This window comes from Canis lupus, chromosome 11 (genome assembly GCF_003254725.2).
Source record: "Canis lupus dingo isolate Sandy chromosome 11, ASM325472v2, whole genome shotgun sequence".
Lineage (NCBI taxonomy): Eukaryota > Metazoa > Chordata > Mammalia > Carnivora > Canidae > Canis > Canis lupus.
The window spans coordinates 22,132,837-22,149,624 of record NC_064253.1 but is presented as its reverse complement, the minus strand read 5'-3'; the positions used below and the strand labels follow the sequence as shown (position 1 = coordinate 22,149,624).

The 16,788-nt window shown below is 37.3% G+C and overlaps 1 protein-coding gene across 1 annotated transcript in view; it reads right to left on the bottom strand.

Moving 5' to 3' along the window:
* Positions 1–4,988: 4,988 nt before the first annotated feature.
* The window catches only part of SEC24A (SEC24 homolog A, COPII coat complex component), a 63,362-nt gene continuing 51,562 nt past the window's right edge, over positions 4,989–16,788 (bottom strand). Inside the window, exons 18-23 of the mRNA XM_025433125.3 lie at positions 14,018–14,193; positions 12,382–12,519; positions 10,086–10,190; positions 9,676–9,768; positions 8,218–8,321; positions 4,989–7,947 (exon numbers count right to left, since the gene is read on the bottom strand). Of these exons, the coding sequence (XP_025288910.1) occupies positions 7,833–7,947; positions 8,218–8,321; positions 9,676–9,768; positions 10,086–10,190; positions 12,382–12,519; positions 14,018–14,193 (731 nt within the window). The 3' untranslated portion in view covers positions 4,989–7,832. The remainder of the gene's footprint in view (positions 7,948–8,217; positions 8,322–9,675; positions 9,769–10,085; positions 10,191–12,381; positions 12,520–14,017; positions 14,194–16,788) is intronic.

The window sequence follows — 16,788 nt, the reverse complement described above, 5'->3', positions numbered from 1 at the left end:
GGTTCTCACAAAGTGTGCTTCTCTGGGTGGGGCAGGCTGGCGCTTCAGTAGGACCCAAGTACCTTTCTCTTTGGCTTCCTTCTTTTTCTGATCATTTTCCTTCACACGCTTCAGGAAGCTACCTCGGCTCTTTGAGTGTTTAATATGCTCAATGCGGACATTAATTCTCTTGGCAAGAATCTTGCCCTTAACTTGTTTGTTTACAACAATGCCAACAGCATGCTGAGTAACACTGTAGACTCTTCCAGTTTTGCCATGGTAACATTTGTGGGGCATTCCTTTTTGAACAGTGCCCATTCCCTTGATGTCCACAATATCCCCTTTCTTATAGATTCGCATGTTATGTGGCCAAAGGAACAACTCTATGTTTTCTAAAAGGCCTAGAGAACATATAGCGGGTACCTCTCCTCTTTCCCTTTGTGTTGGTCATTTTGGCAAATTACTGGAAGTTGGAAGTTCCGGCCGAAAGGCACAAGCATTGCATTTTGTTGGGAACTGCAACTCCTGGAATAGCATGAGCACTCAGCAGGGCCACGTTATTCAAGGCAGCGTTGAGGACCACATAGCGGGAGGGACCCGAGAAAGTGTGTTTTATTAAAGTCAGAAGAAAGGTGTAATGACAATTAATATATAATAATAAATCTAGGGGGGATCCCTGGGTGGCGCAGCGGTTTAGCGCCGCCTTCAGCCCAGGGCGCGATCCTGGAGACCCAGGATCGAATCCCACGTCGGGCTCCCGGTGCATGGAGCCTGCTTCTCCCTCTGCCTGTGTCTCTGCCTCTCTCTGTGTCTCTCTTGCATAAATAAATCTAAAAAAAAAAAAAAAAAAAAAAAGAAAGAAAGAAAAGAGGAGCCAAGGTATAAACACGGACTTTCTCCCTTGATTGGATAAAAGCTAAATCGCAAGGACACACCCTATTTAATAATTATGAAGCACTAGAAAAGGTTGCCCTGCCTGTATGTACAGAACTATATCTCTAAGCCAGTTTTTTTTAAACTTCTAAAACTGAAGTAATTGTTAAGCATAATATACGTACAGAACAAAAAAACAAATGTACAGAACATAATGACATAAAAAATTGATGAACCAAAACTAAATATAATTCCAGGATAAACTATTTTTTTCATTTAATAGACCCTATAGAAGCAAAATTTAAATTTTGTCTGTGTCGATGCATGATAGTGCCCTTAGTTTGCTAAGGATTCAAAATGTGAGGATTTTATGTTACATGCTCACTTATCTCTTGGGAACCACTTCCCTGTGGGGTTTCTGTAGTTTGATTAAACTGCCTAGTACTTCTCCATGGTATAAAGGATTCTTTGATAAATGGTGTGAATACTTAAGATTCTTATATTAATTTCTATTACCCTCATTATGGACTTTACAAGGGCATACCCACTCATTTTTTTTTTAATTTACCACTTTCCTGAGTGCCTGGATGGCTCAGTTGATTAAGCGGCTGTCTTAAGTGGCTCAGTTCATGATCTCTGGGATTGAGTCTGGTATGGGGCTTACTGATCAGCAAGAGTCTGCTTCTCCCTCTGCCCTCTTCCATGCTCCTGTTCTCTCTCAAATAAATAAAATGTTTTTTTAAAAAATTTACCACTTTGCCCCAAACCTATAGCAAAGCACTGATAGCACTAGGTCAAACCTTTATGAATAGTTGCAAAAATCTTTAAAATTTTACTATTTATTATTTTTTTAGAGATTTCATTTATTAGAGAAAGAGAGAGAGAGAGAATGAATGAGTGGGGGGAGGAACGGAGGGAGAGAGACAAGCAGACCCCATGCTAAGTGCAGAGCCAAATGCCAGGCTTATCCCATGACCTGAGATCATTACCTGAGCTGAAATTAAGAGTTGGACACTTAACCAATTGAGCCACCCAGGCATCCCTCTTTTAGTTTCAATTTTTGTTTTAGGGATCCCTGGGTGGTGCAGCGGTTTGGCGCCTGCCTTTGGCCCAGGGCATGATCCTGGAGACCCAGGATCGAATCCCACATCGGGCTCCCAGTGCATGGAGCCTGCTTCTCCCTCTGCCTGTGTCTCTGCCTCTCTCTCTCTCTGTGTGACTATCATAAATAAATAAAAATTAAAAAAAATTTTTTTGTTTTATTTTTTTTATTTTTTTTTTATTTTTTAAAGATTTTATTTATTTATTCATGAGAGACACAGTGAGAGAGAGAGAGATGCAGAGACACAGGCAGAGGAAGAAGCAGGCTCCATGTAGGGAGCCTGATGTGGGACTCGATCCTGGGTCTCCAGGATCAGGCCCTGGGCCGAAGGCAGGTGCCAAACCGCTGAGCCACCCAGGGATCCCTTTTTTTTGTTTTATTAAGCAGGCTCCAAGCTGGCATGACCCTGAGATCAAGACCTGAGCTGAAAGAGTCAGATACTTAACTCACTAAGCCACTCAGGCACCCCAAAGAAATCTTTCTTTTAGAGGAAGTGTCAAAATAAGGCATTTTCAATTAGTTTCATGTATCATTTTTTAAATTTTTATGTAGCATTGTTTAGGCAGGTTAGCAATAATACTTTATTGATAACATGTAATACGAAGTTGAAGAGATTGAGTCAGAAAGTGATGAAACTAGAATTCAATTTCTGGGGTGAAATTTAGGTAGGAAGTTCATGCTCAGATCCCTCTTTACACAGAAATAACAGCTAGAAATATGAAGGGAGAAAAAGAAATAGCAAGACTCAAAAACAGGGGGTACCTGGATGGCTCAGTGGTTTAGCATCTGCTTTCAGCTCAGGTCATGATCCCAGAGTCCTGGGATGGAGTTCTGCATTGAGCTCCCCACAGGGAGCCTGCTTCTCCCTCTGCCTATGTCTCTGTCTCTCTCTGTGTCTCTCATGAATAAATAATTTTTTAAAAACCTCAAAAACAAGAGAAACATCTTAGCAGATAAAAAGTATCAGAAACAGCATCGCAGAGCTAAACAAGTCAGGTGCCTATGGGGCTGCAGGTCCAGAGGCAGGCAACAGTAGCACGTTCTAGGGGCTAAAAGCCACTGAAAGTCCTCCACACAACACACAGAGACAAACAGGTTGAACTCACTTCTTGAGGCCTTCCCTCCCTCCAAAAATATTCAAAGTATCATTCACTATTGACCCACAAAGTTTTGGACTTCAACTTTTAATCTGGGAGGCAGAAGAAGGCAACAACTAGTCTTCCCACTGCTGGTGACTGAAATGGTGATTTCAGTCAAATCACTGCAGCACAGAAGCCCTAAAACACCACTATGAGCCCTCGTTTTGGGGAAAGGGCTAGAAAATATGACTAAAAACACCCATAGATAGGTGAAGGGGCTTGGATAGAGACAAGCTAAAACAAAAACAAAAATTCTCCCACTCAGGGCAGCCCGGGTGGCTCAGCGCTTTAGCGCCACCTTCCGTCCAGGGCATGATCCTGGAGACCAGGGATTGAGTCCCATGTTGGGCTCCCTGCATGGAGCCTGCTTCTCCCTCTGCCTGTGTCTCTGCCTCTCCCTCCCTCTCTCTCTCTCTCTCTCTCTCTCTGTCTCTCTCTCTCGGTGTCTCCATTAATAAAATACATCTTTTAAGAAAAAATTCTTAAAAAAAATTCTGATTCTCTCACTCCAATGAGTCTACAAACTCAAATTTTGAAAAACATGGATATTTAAATTGCCAGCCGAATTAAAAATTGGAATTCGTGGGGGGTGAGGGTATAGATCAAATAGGGGATTAAAGAATGGGGAATGGGGATTAAAGAATGCAGTTGTTGAGGGGTGCCTGGCTGGGTCAGTTGAAAGAGCATGCAATTCTTGATCTTAGAGTCCTGAGTTCAAACCCCACAGGGTGGGGTAGAGTTGAAATTAAAAAAAAAAAAAAAAAAGAGGAAGAAGTGTACTTATGATGAGCACCAGGTGATGTATGTAAGTGCTGAATTATAGTATTGTACACCTGAAGCTAATATAACACTGTTAACTAAGTAGAATTAAAATAAAAACTTAAAAAATTACAATTTGCTCCAGAAAGAAATAATTTTATGAAAAGGCCTTTATAATTTTTTAATTATAAGCCTCTCTCTCTTTTTATTAATCCCTTTACAAAATCGGGGATTAATCAATCAAAACTACACGGATATTTTTTAAAAAATCAATCTTGAAAATGAAAAATAGTTATATAAATATAAAACTCATTAGATGAAATTAAAACTGCAACCTGGACACAGTTACAAGATGAATTAGTGGAAATATTCATCTAATAGGAACTCTGAGAGTAAAAAAGAAAATTACAACTTTTTTAAACGACACATTTTTAAAAGAAAATAGCTTTATGTCAATCATCTCTCACTTAAAAAAATAAACAGCTGAGAATTTTCCAGATATCAAGATACATGAGGATTTTCAGATTAAAATGTGCTCTGAAAAACAAGCACTATAAACTATAAACTCAAAGTAGCCAAACTATAGAATATTAAGGAAAAAAGAAAAATCTTGAAAGCTAACAGATTATCTTCAAAATAACAATCAGGTTGACAGTAGGCATCTTATCAATAACCAAAGGGTCCAGAAGACAACGGAGTAGTATCTTAAACATGTCAAGAATTTTAAAAAACAAAAACAACCCCTTTCAATCTAGAATTTTAAACCCAGCAATCCTTGAGGAGTGAGCATCCAAGAATTTGGTTTATGACATCCCAGACACCAGCTTAGATTCAAAGTGCTTTCCGCAATAGCCTCCGTTGACTTGAATGTAAAACATGGCACAATTCAGTGACTAGCAGGTATTCATATCCCTTTAAAAAATTAGTCACTTGGGGATCCCTGGGTGGCGCAGCGGTTTGGCGCCTGCCTTTGGCCCAGGGCACGATCCTGGAGACCTGGGATCGAATCCTACGTCGGGCTCCCGGTGCATGGAGCCTGCTTCTCCCTCTGCCTGTGTCTCTGCCTCCTCTCTCTCTCTCTCTCTCTGTGACTATCATTAATAAATAAAAATTTAAAAAAAATTAGTCACTATATGTAAGCTCTTTCAATAACTTTATTGAATAGCCAAATTGATAAGTTAGCACAGTTCAAACGATTATTTGCATGGGTTACAAATGACTGTTTCTTTTTACAGGAATAAAACAGTGAAAATTACAAACTGTAAAAAGGAAGACAAATCTTGTCTCTAATAGTTAAGAGAAGCAAGATTTAACACAGCACATTGAAGATCAATACATATTTGAATCTGAGAACAAGAATTTAATGTTACAATATTATACACTACTTTACAAAATTAAAATTTCTATATAAGGATTATATTTGAAATAGTTAACAAAATCTTGAAATCACATTTGATGGTCCCCTAGATAATAGCTGTTACGCATCTTTGATTAGAAGAAATAAATCTTTTGTTCTAATTATTGTGAAACAGTCTGTTAGACTCAATACATTAAATAAAACAATGAAATATATGCAAACTAAAAGGTACACAGCTTGAGCGAATATTACTATGTCAGACACACAGAAATGTTATTTTAAAAATCCTAGAAATTAGAAAAATAGAGTACTTTTTATGGTAGAATTGCCATGCTCAGATTTAAATACCAAGATTGCCCTTGTCTGTACTTTAGTAGTTGTAGATCTGTAGAAAATTCAAGGATCTTTCATAATTTACAACTACAATAAAAAAAAATATGGCATAGTGTAAATATTAGTTGCTTTACATTAAAAAGTAATACAAGATGAGATAGCAGGTAGTGCCCTACTGCAAAAAAAAAAAAAAAAAACTAAAAAAACATTCAATATTACAAAAAATAATTACTTACTATCAATATCTCCAAAAGGTTCATTCATTCCCTCATTATCCGGAGAACAAATATTACGAATCTTAACTAAAATTGTGTTTATGACCTATTATAAAATTATTCTAGGTTGCACATGTTATACACTATTGAAAATCATTTTTAAAGTGAAATTTTAAAAGTAAATTTGTGAACTATACTAAAAAAGCATGCTGTGGCAATAACAAGAGTCCTACCCACTCGGGGATGAAGTGAGGCACAAGGAAGGTTATTGTCCCTAGAAGCACAAACTTTTCCCTCTGGAAGATTCTTCACTACTATTAAGAAAGGACCTACAAATAATAACATTTACAATTCACATTAAGAAGAGAATTTTAGTTATTTTAAGAAACATCAATCAGTGCACAAGGATGACTGTTTCTGTAAAAGAGGGGAAAATAGAAATTTATTTTAATTTGCTACGATGTGAAAATTGCTTCCTAATCAATGAAGCAGCTTTCAAGAAAATTTCCAGTTCAATGCACCACTCACATACTGAAGAGAAATCTTAACACTGCTTAAGGGAGATGATATTCCTAAAAAACCCAGTTAGTCTGATCCAGCAGGCAGGTAGTAGTGTATACTCCAATGGGACCTGCTTCTTCCATATCCCCCAACAACTCAGTTAAAGTCAGCTCATACTGATGTAAACTTGAAAGTTACTATTTCATTGGTGATCCTATGAGACCAAGATTGTAAACACATTTTTCTAACTCATTGAAACAAAGAAACAAAAATCTTTTCATCAAGTATTACACACTGAACAACTTTTACTTTAAGAAGTTTATACAAGACAAGGTGAATCTGTGAAAAATGAGCCAAACTCTTTTAAAGATATCCTACCACAGCACTTTAAATATACAAATGTTTAATTTATCTATTTGTAAACAAAATCCATTCAATGGTTTTGACTATAATATTTCTCTGGCTCAATCAAAAAAGCAGTCTCTTGAGCATGTTCAGAAATCAAGTTTCTACCATAACTTCAATATTTTGGATTTGTGTAATCTTAATATCCACCAAATCAAAAGCAGCATTCATGCTTTAATAAGTTTTAATATCCAAGAATAAATAGCTTATGAGTGGCTTCCAATTATTAAATTCCTTAGAAAAATGTTACTGATGCATGAGACAGAATTTTAAAAACCTTTAATTCATCAATTCACCAATAATATAACACTTTTATTGTACATCACAGAGCAGAAATGAACCAAAGCCCATTTCAAGAATCAAGATAATCAGTTTCTCATCTCCCTATTATCATTGCCAGTCCCAATATATTTATGAAGACAGCTGATTCTTTTCACTGCAGAACATGATAGTGTGTCCAAACAAGTCTTCTGCAGTCACATCACATCAGAAAACCACTTAGTTTTCACTTCAAATCAAAGTGACTTTGTTCTTCAAGTATAGAGAATACTGATAGATTTTAAAGCTTGACTGTATTATTTCATATTTTTCTTCTCAAACTAGAGTGAGTTTACTCTAGCTTTAGTTAACATGATCCTTTTTCTTCCTTATATAAAAAAAACAACACAGGTATGGGGGATGGGTTCTAGTTTTCTACATAATATTTACTTCTGAAACTTTTTGATTTTAAAAAGATCATTATCAATGAATTGGTAACATCCCTGCAACACTAAGTCTTGTGAGGTTTTAAATGTAGCAGCCAAAATTTCAGGAAAAAATGAGAAATATACATTTGAAACACAGAAGTCTTTATTTTACAAAATTTACTTTGCCTCTGCAATATTGTCTCATCCTATTTCAATCCATAACAACTCAAACATTATTGGCAGCAAAGGAAAAAAAAGTATCCAATCAAATGTATGTAGATCTATTTTGATTTGAAAAATACAGTATTTCAGAGTTGCATGTTTGATTCTCTGTTGTGGTCCTTTATTTGCTATAGTTTGTTGAAATCACAGTGAGAACATATAATCATCACATTAGTCCACAAACCTAATAGAAAAGGAAGGTATTACACATTCTCAGGTGTTCTGCATTATCATGACTTTAAGTCAAATATCTTCATTTATTCATTTGTTCACTTGTTGTTGTATATGCAAAAGGAATTCATAATATGATAATGCAGATTCTGTTCTGTCTTCTACCATGTTTTGAAGGAAGTTTGCTTTCATTGGACTCTCATCCCTGTGGAATAAGACAAAAATATATACATTACATAAAATGCAATAGTAAAATAAACAGTGGATTTGTCCATTGTCATGATGCTTTTAACATACTCTTTGCTAGTAACTGAATAGAAAGCATAATTGAGTAATATTTATTGAACATTCTTTCTTTTTTTCTTTTCTAAAGGGTTTCCTTAAGCAATATGTCATGGGTAACTATAACTCAAAATAGGTCCTTGTAAAGCTAAATAAATTATTTCCCAATTAGCAAACAAAAAATGCAACTTACCTTATTACATAAAGTATGGGGAAAAATGGTCTCTGCTCTCTAAGCCAAGAGATGAATGCTATTATTCTGGCAGATTCTGGTGTATCAAGTTCTGGAAGATCTGTCTATTAAACAAAAATCAGCAATATCCAACTTACTTGAATCACACAGTTAATGCATCATTTACAGTGCTTCTCAAACTTTATCATGTATATTATTCACCTGGAGATCTTGCTGAACTGCAAGATTGACTTAGGAGGTCTTAGGGAAAGGGGCCTGGGAGTATGTATATCACAGTTTTCTAGTAAGGGGTAGGCAAACTTCTGAAAAGGCCAAACAATAGAAATACTTTAGGCTTGCACGTCATTTGGTCTCTGCTGCAATACACAACTCTGCCAATGTTCCACTACAGAGCCATAGACAATACATAAGTGAATGGACACAGCTATGTTCCAATAAAACTTTATTGACAAAAACTTTGGCACATTTTACTGAGCCCTGATCCAGAAGAAATCCAACCTCTTCATTTTATTATGACATCTAAAATTAACTGATTCAGGCAGTTATTACAAATATGACAATTATTTACCTCATTACCTAAAATGCCTTGTCAACCAAGCCAATAGTTTTATTTACAGCTTTAAAGATAGTGCTTATTCCAGCTATACTCCTGACACAAACGTCTTTTAAATACATGATTTCCTAATGACTTCTGTGAATGGAGTTAAACTCATAAATATGAAAAAGCACTAACATAAAATACATATTCCAATGTTGGGGACAAATTGATAGTAGGGTCTAAAATATATGATACTAAATAATACCATGTTATAATCAATTCTAATTTTAATATTATACCTTTTTATTTATTTTTTAAAAGATTTTATTTATTTATTTATGAGGGACAGAGAGAGAGAGAGGCAGAGACAAAGGCAGAAGGAGAAGCAGGCTCCATGCAAGGAGCCTGACGTGGGACTTGATCCCCGGTCCCCAGGATCAGGCCCTGGGCTGAAGGCGGCGCTAAACCACTGAGCCACCTGAGCTGCCCATATTATACCTTTTAAAAAAAGATAGATAGATAGATAGATAGATAGATAGATAGATAGATAGATAAATGAGAGAGGGAAGAGAGAAGCAGATTATCCACTGAGCACACAGACTGACCCTGAAATCATGACCTGAGTTGAAACCAAGAGTCAGATGCTTAACCAAATGAGCTACCTAGGCACCCCTAATTCTAACTTTAAAAGTGAAAATTAGGGGTATCTTGGTGGTTCAGTGGTTGAGCATCTGCCTTTGGCTCAGGTCATGATCCTGGGGTTCTGGGATCAAGTCCCGAATCGGGCTCCCCGCAGGGAGCCTGCTTCTCCCTCTGCCTATGTTTCTGCCTCTGTCTCTGTGTCTCTCATGAATAAGTAAATAAAATCTTTAAAAAAAAAAAAAGAGTCTACCACAATCACTATAATAAAAAAGTCTTACCATAGTCTGTGGAATTAATGCATAGTTTTGAACTCCTAGAACTTGGCTGAGAAAATTTTGTCCACAATTTTTTCCAACCCAAAGCATCAGCACCTGGGAACAGGAAGAAAATTATTTTGAGACACACACAACAGTGAGCTGCTGATTCACCTTTACCACTGAGTATGTTTTAAAAGATCAAAACGAAGAGTATGTTTAGTAAGATTATACAGATTTCAGCTGAACTAATAATTACTTTTTACCATGATGAGACTTTTATGCTTGGCATGAAAAGAGGTTATAGAGGGAGAAGGTAGCTCATACAAAAATAGATTAAGTAGCAAATAATCTGTTCAGGAAAAGAGATACTAAAGTGAATGAAGGTATAATAGTATGTAGAGGGAAGGATCCCGATCAATCAGACTACTCACAGAGCCTGCATCCATGAGGAAAGCTCCATCTCTGCTCAGCTTCTCCACGGAAAGCTGAAGAATAGGTGGCTGAGGTATGGTGCGATCATTGATGTTGAGTGCCCCCTGAGGATTTAAGCAAAAAAATTAAAGCTTTTGGACTTTATTAATTTGAGAGAGAGAGAGAGAGAGAGAGAAAGGGGGGAGGAAAAGAGGGAAAGGGAGCAAAAAAAAAAAAAATCTCAAGCAGACTCCCCACTGAGTGTGGAGCCCAATGCAGGACTTGATCTCACAATTGTGAGATCATGACCTGAGGTGAAATCAAGTTAGATGCTTAACTGACAGAGCCACCCAGGTGCCCCCCAAAAAGTTAAAGCTTTTAGATACAACTGAAGAACAAAATACCCCAATAATTAGACAACAAGAGCTGACAAGATGCATTCCTCCATGTCAAGGGAGAAAAAATAAACTTTTAATCAGGCCAAATGACCATGGAGAACAAAACCAGTCAACAACATAGCCTGAGGTAACAAGCCCACACAAAATTCAGCACAATTTGCTGCCACACATCTTATCAGCTGGAGCTGCTACCATATCTTGAAGCTGCTACCAGAAATACTGAATTATATACAGCTTATCATTCTGCTCCTGAAGCTATAGTTTGGGACCTCAGTCAGAGGTCCCAAAGGACACAGAACTTGCAGTTTTTGCCTATTTAACCCTGTGGTGACTTTCTCCTTCAGAGCGGACTTCCAGTTTGCAAACTCTACAGTACTAGAGCTTTCCCGGCCTCTGACCTTTGCATTCCAAGAAATTTTTGTTGACATAGTTAAAAGCAGTCATAATTGTTTTTTAAGATTTTATTTATTTATTTATTTATTTATTTATTTATTTATTTATTTATTCATGAGAGACAGAGAGAGAGAGAAGCAGAGACACAGGTACAGGGAGAAGCAGGCTCCATGCAGGGAGCCCAATGCAGGACTCGATCTCGGGACTCCAGGATCACACCCTGGGCGAAGGCAGGCGCCCAACCTCTGAGCCACCCAGGCGTCCCAAATGCAGTCATATTTTTTTTTAAAGATTTTATTTATTTATTCATGAGAGACACAGAGAGAGAGAGGCAGAGACACAAGCAGAGGGAGAAGCAGGCTCCATCCAGGGAGCCTGATGGGACTCGATCCCCGGTCTCCAAGATCACGCCTGGGCTGAAGGCGGCACTAAACCACTGAGCCACCCAGGGTGCCCGAAACCTCATATTTCATAGGTAATTTGTCCTTGATATATGTAAGACATCTTAAATTCTTTAAATTTTGTAAGGTTTTTAACCAAAATATTACTTCTAATATGTATATCCTAACTTGATCACAATTTTAGAAAAAAGATTATGATTTAACATTTTATGCATGTGACTTTAACTCAGGTTAAATTTCCTAATAAGGGCAAATAATATCTCGGTGGGACCTTCCAAAAAAAAGAAAAGAAAAGAAAGGAAAAAAGGGGGCAAATAATGTTACAACTTAAATATTTTTTTCTTTAATTCAATAATACTATTAAACTCAATATTGACTTAGGGCTTTCAGATGTAATTCCACTCTCAGGACACTCCAGATCAATTTGTTTGAATAAATAAATCAGATGTCAATTTGATTATTCATTTACTTAGATCTGCTATAGAGATCTGTCTTAACAAAGTTTATTACTTTTATATCTTAAATAATATTTTAGTAAGAAAGGAGGCTCTATTCTCAGAGCTTCCTCAAACCAAGATTTCCTTACACAGATCTACCAAAGGAATAGAATTAATAGCTTTAAGAAACAAAACTTTACTGGGACGCTTGAGTGGTGCAGTCGGTTGACTGTCCACCTCTTGGTTTCAGTTTAGGTTGTGATCTGCCCTGATATGGGCTCCACGCTCAGTATGGACTCCGTTTGAGACTCTCTCTCACTCTGGCCACCATCCCACCCACACTCACATGCACACGTGCTGTGCTCTCTCTCTGTAAAATGAATAAATAAATCTTTATTTATTTATTTTTTTTTTTAAGATTTATTTATTCATGAGAGACACACAGAGAGAGGCGGAGATACAGGCAGAGGGAGAAGCAGGGTCCCCGCAGGCAGCCCGGTGTGGGACTCAATCCTAGATCCTGGGATCAGGCCCTGAACCAAAGGCAGACACTCAACCGCTGAGCCACCCAGGTGTCCCTAGATAAATCTTTAAAAGCAAAACAAAACTTTCCTCATTTCTACAAGGGACTTAGTATAATTAAGCTTGTGAACCTCTAAGAAAAAGTCACTAAAAAAGTAATCTTACCTCATCTGAGAGATTGTCAACTCTATACAAAGTGGGATGAGTTGTGAGCATAAGGTAAACCAAAGGCTGATTTTTCACTTGACACATGGCAAAAATGCGTTCATCCAGACGTGCATTTGTCCCAGTCTGAAACGATTTCTGTAACAGAAAACCACTGCTCATCAAAAAAAAAAAAGGGTATTTAATAACAAATACAAAGCTTTGCAAATATCAGATGTTAAAACAAAATTTTCAGGCAGAATTAGCAAATTTACTGTTATTCTTTTAATTCGTTCTGTTAGGTATCTTTTAAGAAGTTGCCCATCTATTAAAATGTGACTATATCCCCACCTGAAAGAAATTAACCACCTGACTATGGCAAAGTCATTAGATCTCTCTAGTGTTTTCTAATCAGTGAAATATATCTAAATACTCTATCTACCATAGAGGTATAGTGATATAAAAATCTAAATAATAGGGACGCCTGGGTGGCTCAGCAGTTTAGTGCCTGCCTTCGGCTCAGGGTGTGATCGCGGTCTGGGGATTGGGTCCTGCATCGGGCTCCCTGTGAGAAGCCTACTAAGTTATAAATAAGGAAAATACTCATAGGTCAGTGTTAAATGCTATGGAGAAAAATAAGGGCAGGAAGAGAAGTAAGAATGTAGGTTAGGTTGGCTAAAGAACATTGCTCAGTAAATGGGGAGATCAGGAAAAATAAGCCTCAGTGACAGGACAGCATTTAAGAAAAGACCTAAGGAGGGAAAAGCAGAGATTTTTAAATGTTAACATTTAAGTATATATGTAATTTCTGTACATTAACATCATATTCAGAAGTAGAAATATATATATATAAAAAAAGAAGTAGAAATATATAATTTGGGTTAAAGAAACTACAAGTTGATCCTAATAGGATGAGTAGGGTTGCCCTTCTCACCTAGAAGAGATGACATACACCAGACAGGTCAATCCTGGAGTTCAGAAGATTATACAAATTGACAAGATCAGAGTAGTTTTCATCAATTTTGGAATCCAGGATCCTCTCCCAGGTGATTTATTAACATGAACTTTTTAATAAAATTTATAAGGGAAGGTTATCCTAAGTATACAAGCTTGGAAAAATAAGCCTCCTCTACTTGCCTAGTTGCCTTTCTTTTTTGGGCGGTGGGGAGAAGGGAGAGCCAGCAGAAGGGGCAAACAGCAGGCAACGGAGATAAGTAATAAATATCAAATGAAAAACTCTATAAGATCATAGAAGGAAAGGCAACTGCCAGAGAGGAACATTTGAGCTCAAACATAGGAATAGGAAAGTACAATGCAAGTATGGAAATAAGTACACAGATATGAGAAGGCATATCTACGATTAAGAAGTAGTATGTGGCTGAAATACTGTAGAAAGCAGGAAAAAGCTAAAAGAAGAGTTTTATCTGTGACTTTTTGCATAAGCAATAAAATATACAGCTCTTTTGTTTGGAAAACTGGGAAACTGATCATCATTGGCATCTTTGATTTCTTTCAAGATTTGAATAAAGTCAAAGTCACTGACTTCAGAAAATTTAACTGGCTTACAGTTAAACATACAGTGTTTAGTCATTCACAGGATAAAAATTTGAGCTATTTACATTTTTACTGTCTTAGTTTCTGATTTTGATTCTCTTACCTGTTTAAGGAGAGCCAACACAAAGAGTGGGAAAAGCCGCAAAGAAAAGGGAACCATGAGTCCAGGCTGCTGGCTACTTAAGACTGAAGAATGATAAGCTGAAAGAGAGTCTATGACGGCATTCACTAGGGCATCCCGAGCATCACTCAGACTGGCAGTCACAGATCTGTCAACAGCTAACAGAGTTGGAGGTAGGGACAAACAAGAGAAAAGAGAGTTTAGCTATCCACTGTTAAGGATAGAAGATATATAATTTTTTTTAATTATACAAAATCTCTCACCAATTTATTACATATATAAGGACACAAGTATAGCAGCAGTTAAAAGCCCATAATTTGAAGAATCAAAATGCATCTCTATTTCCTACCTGTATGACAATATGGCAAGGGATCTAACCTTTATGAGTCTGTTTTCCTATCTGTAAAATGGGAAAACTGTATCTTGTTGGATTTAAGATGTTATTAATTATAATCCATTATAACGTTTATAATTATAGATCTTTTATACACCACAGAGAAAGAAAAAATTGCAACTAAAAACACATGCTTTCACAGAGAATTTTGTTTATTGAAAGACCTCTTAGAGAGCTACTTAGATGATTCTTATCACCTGTTATGCTTCTGTTTCTATGCATTTCTGCAAACTTGAAAAAAATTTTTCTAAAAAAACCCCTTTTTTAAATACTAAGAGCACTATTATTGTTTTGAAGACTTCTCCAACTACAACTAAACTCAATTCATGTGCTCTCAAAAATACAATCAATAAAGTGAGGTTATTAACTCCTATAACCAAATTTGTACATAGTAAAGAAAAAAGACCACTGTTACCTGGTCAACAGTAGCACTTTTTTTTTTTAAGTAGGCTCCACACTGTATGTGGAGCCCATCACAGGGCTTGAACTCATCATGACTCTGAGATCAAGACCTGTGCTGAGAACAAGAGATGGATGCTTAACAGACTGACCCCACCCAGGTGCCCCAATAGTAACTCTTAAGACTTTAATTGAAGACTTCCTGATTTTCAAGATTTTGATAAAATGTGAAAAAATGTGCATGTTGGGATAAGCCAAATTTAGTGACATAACTAACACCTGTTAAGCCAATTGTTGTGAAAAAATTTTTAATCTACAAATATTACCTGAAACAGTTCTTTTTTTTTTTTTTTTAAATTTTTATTTATTTATGATAGTCACATACAGAGAGAGAGAGAGAGAGGCAGAGACACAGGCAGAGGGAGAAGCAGGCTCCATGCACCGGGAGCCCGACGTGGGATTCGATCCCGGGTCTCCAGGATCGCGCCCTGGGCCAAAGGCAGGCGCTAAACCGCTGCGCCACCCAGGGATCCCCTGAAACAGTTCTTATTGATGATAATAATGATCATACAATTACTAAAAAGCATTAGCTCAACAAAATATAAAGGCAGTGACTCTCAAATTCTTAGGTCACATCTTTAAACAGTGTATAAGACTTATATGGAGTTGGATTCCTTTTTTTTTATTTCAAGATTTTATTTATTTATTCATGAGAGACACACACAGAGAGAGAGAGGCAGAGACACAGGCAGAGGGAGAAGCAGGCTCCACGCAGGGAGCCTGATGCGGGACTTGATCCCAGGACTGCAGGATCATGCCTTGGGCCGAAGGCAGGTGCTAAACCGCTGAGCCACCCAGGGATCCCCTGGGGTTGGATTCTTTATCAGGCTTCAATAAAGAAAGAATTTCCCAATAGGAAATTCAAGAAAATGGGTGGTTATTCCTACTACAGGCAGGCAGATTTGAGTTTGAAGCAAATGGACCCCAATGGCATCTTTCCTGAAGGAGAAAAAAAAATAAGAACCAAAATGATGTTGGACACCTGGATGGCTCATTAGTTGAGCATCTGCCTTTGGCTTAGGGCATGATCCCGGAGTCCTGGGATCAAGTCCCACATCAGGCTTCCTGCATGGAGCCTGCTTCTCCCTCTGCCATGTCTCTGCCTCTTTCTTTCTCTGTCTATGAATGAATGAATGAATGAATGAATAAAATCTTTAAAAACAAAACAAAAAAAACAAAATGATGGTAAGTTCTATGTATGTAAAAAGGGGCCAAAAAAGAAAAAGAGGGATGCCTGAATGGCCCAGTGGTTAAGCATCTGCCTTTGGCTCAGGGCATGATCCTGGAATCCCAGGATCAGGTCCCACATAGGGCTTCCTGCATAGAGCCTGCTTCTTCCTCTTCCTACATCTCCGCCTCTCTCACTCTGTGTCTCTCACGAATAAATAAAATAAAATATTTAAAAAAAGAAACTTTCCCTTTAGGGTTAAAACGAAAAAAAGGAAAATTTAAGAAGGCAACTCTATCTGATACGGAAATAAAGAGGTGAAGTTTGAAGTTATCAGTAAATTTTCTCCTAGCTCATGTGATCTGACCAAGGCTGCACATTTATGTGTGAGAGTAAACTGATCTTCTATCCTGAATTGCAAGTCTAAAGATCTTTTACAGTTCAAACTCTCTTGTAAATCCAAGTTACAGATCTCATAAAATAGCTATTCACTACTAGCATTGAACATTAAGTAAAATATGGTTATTTAAGTCCATCATAGGCAGATTATGAGACAGAAAGTAGTTTAGTAGCTCCCTGAGGTCAGTGAGGGATGGAGGAGGAAGGAGGCCAGTAACTGCTGATGTGCATGAGGTTCTTTTGGGATAATAAAAATGTTCTAAAATCAGATTGAGGTGATAGCCACACAATTCTATAAATATACTATAAATAGTAGGGTCATATACTTAAAAT